This window comes from Aplysia californica, unplaced genomic scaffold (genome assembly GCF_000002075.1).
Source record: "Aplysia californica isolate F4 #8 unplaced genomic scaffold, AplCal3.0 scaffold00190, whole genome shotgun sequence".
In the NCBI taxonomy this organism is placed as follows: Eukaryota; Metazoa; Mollusca; class Gastropoda; order Aplysiida; family Aplysiidae; genus Aplysia; species Aplysia californica.
The window spans coordinates 1,111,995-1,120,111 of NW_004797460.1; the positions used below are offsets into that span (position 1 = coordinate 1,111,995).

Consider the following 8,117-nt stretch of genomic DNA (forward strand, 5'->3'; position numbering starts at 1 on the left):
GGAGGAGAGAGGAGGCGGATACAGAAAGGGATAGAAGGGTCTGGGTGGGCAATATATACATGTAGTATGTATATTCACAAGATATAAACTTTTTCACGTTTAACGTTTTTACTACAGACAACAAATAGCCTGTAACAAAAGTCTAGGAACAGAACAAAAGCACAAATCTTCATACCCACCACCACTTTTTACTTTAAGAAAATAGATAGGCCACTAAAGTAGTACTGACTTGAAAGAAGAGCCACTGTAGTAGGAAAACAGATTTATTGATTGTGTAAAAAGTTGAATGTATTTGGCTCTGGAAATATGCAGATCTAAAAGTAGGCCTATTTGCTTTTGTTTTGGTTAATTTTTTTTTTGTATGGAGAAGCAGCTCGACTTGGCAGCGGCCATTTAGAGTAAGGAAAAAGCCAATAGACTGAAACAACAGCGGTAAGAAAATAAATAGGATCTAGAATCTAGTTGTGGTGCCCTCCTACCACCCGTCATATTATTGAGGCAAGACAGAAATTATGTGTGCTGAGACTGAGGAGGGCTGTAGAACAGTAGTACAATGCAACTCTTTTTTTTCGTGACGTCTTGAAAGCCATGGCACTTCAGCAATGATAATTGTTCTTTTCTTACTATGAATAATACACGGCCAAGAGGACGAATGTGTTCGGTAATTTAATTTGGGGCTCAGGGTTCAGAACAAAAAGTTTTGTTTTGGTTACTTTTGCTTCTTCGGCAGGACACTGTATCCTTATAAAAGTAAACATTTTGCGGGAAGTTTCAAACGTTGACGACATTAGTCTGAGATTATAGTTATAGTTAAAACTTCTAGTACCTTCAAAGTCATCAGAAATATCCGCAAGTTGTCTTTTGCGAAACGGAAAAGGACATAATATATTGTTAGGATGGTTTTGACATTCAGGTAGCAAACAGGCGAATAAGCAGTTAACAGAGAGACACGCTGAAGCTCATTCTCAGAGCTGAATTGGAGAAACTGAGAGGAGAAAAAGAATATTAATATAGATAAGAAAGAGAGAAGAATTTTGACTATTGGACCGAGGAACGAAACTGTTTGTGTGTGCCAAAAAATATGAAATATCTTCATACATCATTTACCTTTCTTCTCAGTTTCCTATAACAAAATAAGCCTATGTTATCATGATAAATAATGGATACAATAGTTTGTAACGACAGACATTCTCAATCCTAATTTCGGTGAATTGCTTCGTTTTCTGGCGTTGAAGGTATCGCAGATGAACCAGTAACTGTATCTCTACATTATTTATTGACTTCGGAGGCGATGTTCTCCGAGAGCGAGGATGAAGAATGGCACTGTCAAGCTGTACTTTTAAACACCCCCCCCCCCCTCCACACCTCTTAAAAACAACCCTTTCCTTCCTCCCTGCTATTTCTTTCTATATACATATGGACAAAGAGAGAAAGAGAAAGGGAAGGAGCGTGGATGGGGTGGCGGACAAACATAATAATTTTATCGATTGAATATAAATATTTTACGCACCTTTGACATAGTTCAGATCATTCGAGAGGTAGGCTGCTTCGATCCTGCCTCTTTGGATTAACCTGGCTTAGTGGGGTTCAGCAAACCAACAGAAATACCTAATAGCAAAAGCTTCTTCACACAGAAATCGAAGCAACGTCTTTTGCAGGCTGCATCAGTGAACAGTGTCTCCTGTACAGATTAAGAACAAGAGAGGTTGAGAAAGAGAGATATTCAGGAACAGAAACATGGAGAAAGAGAGACATGGACAAAAAGAGTGGGATAGAACGCGAGAAACGAGAGCGTAAGAGAGAGAGAGAGAGAGCGTAAGAGAGAGAGAGAGAGCGTAAGAGAGAGAGAGAGAGAGAGAGAGAGAGAGAGCGTGAGAGAGAGATAGATAGAGAGAGACAGAGACAGAGACACAGAGAGAGAGAGAGGGGGGGAGAGAGAGAGAGAGAGGGAGAGGGGAGAGAGAGAGAGAGGGGAGAGAGAGAGATGGAGATAGATAGATAGATAGATAGATAGATAGATAGATAGATAGATAGAGAGAGAGAGAGAGAGAGAGAGAGAGAGAGAGAGAGAGAGAGAGAGAGAGAGAGCACTGTTACTTTTAGAATTAATACCTTCGCCGCTTAATAATGTTTTCGGTATCCTTATGGTCTTCCACTGTGCGTGTTTTTAATTATCTATTTTCGACCCTTACTTTATTGTCATCATAAAAATTGCCCGCGGTCTGAGTTATTTTGTTCTATCTGTACTTTTAGAAAGACCTATAAATACACAGATTCGTAGGTGGAATAGCGCTAAGGTGCTTCGTCGTAGCACGCAGAAGACCCACGGTCGATTCTTGTGTGGGGTGGATAGTCATCAATTGTTTCGATCTTTCAGTTTGAAAGTTATAATCCTTCTCTGACCGGGTAGGCCCTTACGGGTAGGGTCGAAGCCCGCCTCCAAAATGATCTAAATTGTATCAATTTTTTTCGGTCCCTTTCTGATTATCTCATTTAGGAGTTGGTCTTTAATTCGTAATTTCTTTGTTTTGCCCTCAGGTCGTCTCGTATGATTTTTAGAAACTGTCTATGGGAAAGTAGTAGATTTACAATAAAATTATAGATACCCTCTTGTCGCTTTTGTAGTAAATACAAGGTTATGTACAAAGAACAAATTCGTCGACGAAGCAAAGGTTATGGTGTGTAGAGGTGGAGGAGGATGATGCTGAGGAGGAGGAGGAAGAAGAGGGGAAGGATGCAGGGAAGGACGAGGAGGAGGAAGAGGAGGAGGATGATGAAAGGAAACGGAGGAGGAGGAAAGGAAGAGAAGGAGGAGAAGGCAGAGAAGTTGAGCAAGATCAAGAACTAGATATAGAACAAGGGCAAGACCAGAAACACGAAGAACAAAAATGGAATAACGTAGTTAAAGATCAGGCAGTGGCTCAGGAGAGATTTCTTTAAAAGTCAACAAATGATGCGCAAGGGTCAAGTAAGAAGGAGCGAGTGTGCTCGGCCGTAAGAAGAGAAAACTGGGAGTTGAAGGAAAAGAAAGGGAAGGGGTGGAAGAGGATGATGGAGAGGAAAAGGAATTATACAAGTTCAGCCACCTCACGTAGAGACAGTTACTGGAAAACCGTTCGTAATATTCAGTGAAATAGGCAACACAACGCAACGTATATGTTTTAATATATTTAATTTATATCAAAGTTAAAATACAATGAATAATATAAAAGTTAAATAATGAAAGTTAGCTACAATTTCAAGTATTTCAGACACAGTTTTCGAAAGTTGCCAGAACATTCTAAATAAGTTAAAAGCAAAACATAAGCTTTATAATATCACTGGTCCTTGGACGATTCAAGTTCGTGTGGAGAGAAAGAGGGCGTTTTCCTTCTTTACATCTTATATTTCCTCCTTTACATCTTATATTTCCTCAGCTTCTTTCCTCCCTTCTTCATTCTGAACCTGCGGGAAGGCGGATACTTTGTGAGACGAACCTCGTCGGTGTCTTCCTTCTCCTCAACCTCTCCTGCGGCTTCAGGCCATATGTCTGAGACGGACTGGGAAAGTGAGGAAAACATGGTTGTAAGAAAGTACATATATTGTTGTTGTTGTTTTTGTTTGTTTGTTTGTTTTTGTGTTTTTTCTACATTGTATTTCGTGCCTGAATGGTGACGTGTGGACCCATTCAGGTGTGCCCCCCCTGTCTTTTTGTTCGTTTTGATTGTGGGTTACTTGATTTGAGGGGGGGGGGGGGTTGAATAGGTATATAGGTTTGTTTGTCTTTTATTTGCTTTGTTTTCTGTGCCCGTTTTAAAATTATTTTTATGTGTGTGTGTGTGGGGGGGGGGGGGGGGTTGAGTTGGTTTCATTCGTATTAGACTACGTGAATTGAGGAACAAAAATAAGGAGGCGGTTGTAGAATGCAGACAAGCAGTAGCTAGGCTTGGAGTCAAACAGACAAGCAAGTTGTCTGAAATACAGGCATATAACAATTACGTTTTGAATACCCGTGTGTTAAAAAAGGTGCATGTCCCTTTAAAAAAATATATAATCCACAAGTACCTGTTCGTGAACAGTAGGCTAATACTAGATTTCCTTAAAAGCTAAACAAAGACACAAAAAATCAAAACAACAACAAGAAAACGATAATGAAATACACACCTGTTTCATGTTTTCCCAAGTGGTCTGGTCAGGCAAATAGACTGCCACTTCTTGGGCGAACTTCTCAGCTTTGTTCACAAGGGGGCTCATGTCTGGCATTTCGTCGAGTCTCTTGAGGTCAAAAGGCAATGGAATCTCGGCCTGGATCTCTCCCTGCTCCGGCGCCCACACCGTGATGGGGTTCTTGAAGAGTTTGCGGTGGTGATCGGACAGTTCTTTGAGCTCATCCTCAACAATCTCATGGAGCAGCTTGGCCATCCTCTCAATGTTGGTCTTCAGGTTCTCCTCCACGTTCCAATACTTGTAAGTCCAGGCTCCCTGTCACATGGAGGGTTTACAATTCTGTTATTGCAATGTAAGGCAAAGTTTGATTTTAACTGGTGGATGGGGATTGCAGTTCATAATTCTGCTGCTGTTGGTTGTGGTATTGTTCTTGATGTTGATGTAGTTGATGTTGTTTTTGTTTTTGTTTTTGTTTTTGTTGTTGTTGTTATTGGTTTTGTTGTTCTTGTTGTTGTAGTTATTGCTGCTGCTGTTACTGTTGATGTTGGTGTATTGTTGATGCTATCATTGTTGTTATTGTTGTCATTATTGCTGTTGTAGCTGATTCAGCTACGTCTCTCTCTCTCTCTCTCTCTCTCTCTCTCTCTCTCTCTCACTCTCTCTATTTCACTCTCTCTCTCTCTCACTCTCACACTCTCTCTCTCTCTTTCTCTCTCCCCCCCTCTCTCTCTCTCTCTCTCTCTCTCACACACACACACACACGCGCATACATTATTTCTCTCATTCTCTCACCCCCTGTTTCACGCTATATCCTCTTTTTTCTTTGGGTATGTCCCCATCGCGCACGAGAATCCCATTTCTCTGGAATCTCACCTTCTGGTAGACGCTGTTCAGCTCGCTCCTGACTCCATCAATCTCAGGACGTTCCCACAAAGTCTTAAGACCAGAAATGGCGGAGCTTCTGGCGCCAGCAATAGCGTTGCTGTACTCTTCTGGCATCTCGAAGGAAGTGATGTAAGGCGAAATGTCGACGTTCTTGACTCTGTTTGAGATGTAGTCTACGTATGTGGCGTTGTAGACTGTGTCTGTGGTAGCAGAGGGCATTGAGAAATTGATGAATTGAGACGAGCACAAAGACGACAAAATAACAATGGTTTGAAGAGCATGATGTACACGAGGCGACGAATAAAAGCAACACTATTCTAGAAGAACATTCTGATAATAATTAAAATGATAATTAATTGTGTAATTATAACGTGTATGTCCAAACTCCACAGCGTGTTCTATACCCCATACAACTAAAAGTTATTACCCCAGCATCAAATTGGGTAAAATATATTGGCAACAGGGGAGACACCCAGAGACAGACAGACAGACAGACAGACAGACAGACAGACAGACAGACAGACAGACAGACATATACATACAGAATGTCATCACATATATTCTGTGCAACTATGTCAGTGTGTGTTTGTGTATTTTGTGAGTGTGAATGTGTCTGTGTTTATTTATTTATGTATGCGTTTGTGTATGCATTTTGTGCTTGTGTGTGTGTGTGTGAGTGTGTGTGTGTGTGTGTGTGTGTGTGTGTGTGTGTGTGTGTATGTGTGTGTGTGTGTTATTTCAGAAATATACAGTGGAATATAAAAACAGAATAATGTTGTTTAAAGATAACCCAAAACTTTAATGTTGATGATATTTAAGTAGATATACGTCACATCCTTGATCACTCACTTGCAACGGACTTGGCAAATTTCTGTGTCTTCTCTTTGTACTCAGTCAATACTTTTACGGCCTCCGCTGAATACTCTTCCAAGTAGGAGAGAGAGGAGTAGATGTTCTTAGCCATGTAGGCCACGCCTGAAGCCACAAATTCGGAATACCTCTCTCTGGCAGGGAAAGCCATCATGTCGTCTACGGCCTGTCTCAGAGTTCTGATGAGCTCCATGTATGTGCGGCGATATTTTATTGTCATGGAATCGAACTCTCTCCTGTTACGATAAAGTGGGAGTGTTTAATTATTGTTCTTTGAGCAAGAGACCTATCAAAATTCATAATGGTCTATGTACACTGAATGTGCTTTTCTCTCTCTCTCTCTCTCTCTCTCTCTCTCTCTCTCTCTCTCTCTCTCTCTCTCTCTCTCTCTCTCTCTCTCTTTCTCTCTCTGTGTGTGTGTGTGTGTGTGTTTGTGTTTATATGTGCGTGTGTGCGTGTGTTTGTTTTGTCGAAATTTGAAACTGAAGTTAAAGAAAAGTAACCAAAGTTTAATAGATAATAGTTATTTATGTCTTGAGTATGTTTTGGGGGTTGACCTTTTCTTACAATGTAATGTTAATTATATTGGGTGAAAGCAACGAACTGCTTAGATTCTCCCACTCACCCAACCCTCTCCTTTCTCTCTCGTCTCGTCTCTCTCTCTCTCTCTCTCTCTCTCTCTCTTTCTCTTTCTCTCTCTCTCTCTCCTTATACCTCCGTCTCTCTCTCTCTGTCTCCCTGTCTCTCTCTCTTTCTCTCTCTCTCTCTCTCTGTTGCTCTCCCTCCCTCTCTCTCTCTCTCTCTCTCTCTCTCTCTCTTTCTCTCTCTTTCTATCTATCTCAATTTCTCTTTCTCTATTTCTCTCTCTATTTTTCTCTATGCCTCTCTCTTTCTCTTTCCACCGTTATGTCTGTCTCCACTATAAGGGAAATTATGGCTTTTGAATGGTTACGCCGTAAAACAGCATAATGTTTATAAATTAAGGTTTTTTAAAAATAGTATCGAGTTCTCCAGCTAATGATCAGACCCCTTATTTTCATTTAGATTACATCATTTTATTTTCTTCCAAATCTAGCATATTTTATTATGACCTTCTTCCTGATCTTCTTGTCATCGATCTTCGTTTCCTGTAATCTGTAATACTTTCCATCCCAGTATAGACTATCACTAGTCACAGCCGTTATTCCGTATACATGACCCATATTCCGGGACTATTTACGTACAAACATGGAACTACGACTTGCTTGCACTGATGTCTGTGGCGTGATTGTTAGGCTCTTTGTAGTAGAAGAGATATGACTGATGCGGGTTCAACTTGGGCCTGAAGCAGTTGTTTTATCAAGTACACGTATATCCGTCTGTGAACTAAGATAATGTATACCACTCAAGATTGTCTTTAATCTGCAGGGTTGGATAGCCTGCCCTTTAAGTTATTTATATTTTGCTTGGCTGACTTGAGGCATTTACAACCAGGTTTATCCACTTACTGTCGTTACTGGAACTTCAATATCATGGTTCTTAGAAAAAAAGGACCTACAATGATTCATGCCGCTATTAACAAAAAGTCTTCGAAAAATAGTCATTTGATTCTAAGCTCTTCGAAAACATTTAATTATCCTCCCCCCCTCCCATTAGGAATAGTAAAACAACACAAAAATTAACTGGAAACATTTAACAAATCAAATACACCTGACCAAAAGACTTCTTTCAGAACCAGAACGAGATAAAAATGGACACATGATAAAGAAAATCGAGCAGTCACAAAATCATTAATATATTATAATTTTGTTTTAGTCACAATTAATCTCAGTGACTTACTGCATTGTGGTGTAGACCGCACCCATGTCTTGTGCGTAGAAGTCGTTGCGCTGATAGATGGCTCTGAGCTCCCGTGACACGTCGTTCATTCTGTAGGCCATACGGTTCAGTTCTCGCTCCAACATGTCGATCAGGGGACTGAGTTCTTCTTTCACAGAGCTCGACACAGCACCGTATTTGGCAGCGAACTGAAGCCATGGACAGAAACAGGGTTTATTTACAGCGAATGCAACATTCCTGCAGGTGCAATGAGCTTATGTACAACACTAAATTATTTGAAAAAGTTATCATCTTTATATAATTGCATTGCACTGGTCTCCTTTCCCCTTCCTTTCCCCAAAAGACAAAAATAATGTTCGTCTTGTATACAATTCACCTAGCACTAAGAGAGGGGGGGG

The 8,117-nt window shown here is 40.6% G+C and overlaps 1 protein-coding gene across 1 annotated transcript in view; it reads right to left on the reverse strand.

Annotated features, from left to right (window-relative positions):
* Nucleotides 1–3,198: 3,198 nt before the first annotated feature.
* Nucleotides 3,199–8,117, reverse strand: part of LOC106011799 — a 19,614-nt gene continuing 14,695 nt past the window's right edge. The window contains exons 11-15 of the mRNA XM_013082714.2: nt 7,720–7,907; nt 5,881–6,137; nt 5,020–5,231; nt 4,144–4,461; nt 3,199–3,539 (exon numbers count right to left, since the gene is read on the reverse strand). Of these exons, the coding sequence (XP_012938168.2) occupies nt 3,396–3,539; nt 4,144–4,461; nt 5,020–5,231; nt 5,881–6,137; nt 7,720–7,907 (1,119 nt within the window). The 3' untranslated portion in view covers nt 3,199–3,395. The remainder of the gene's footprint in view (nt 3,540–4,143; nt 4,462–5,019; nt 5,232–5,880; nt 6,138–7,719; nt 7,908–8,117) is intronic.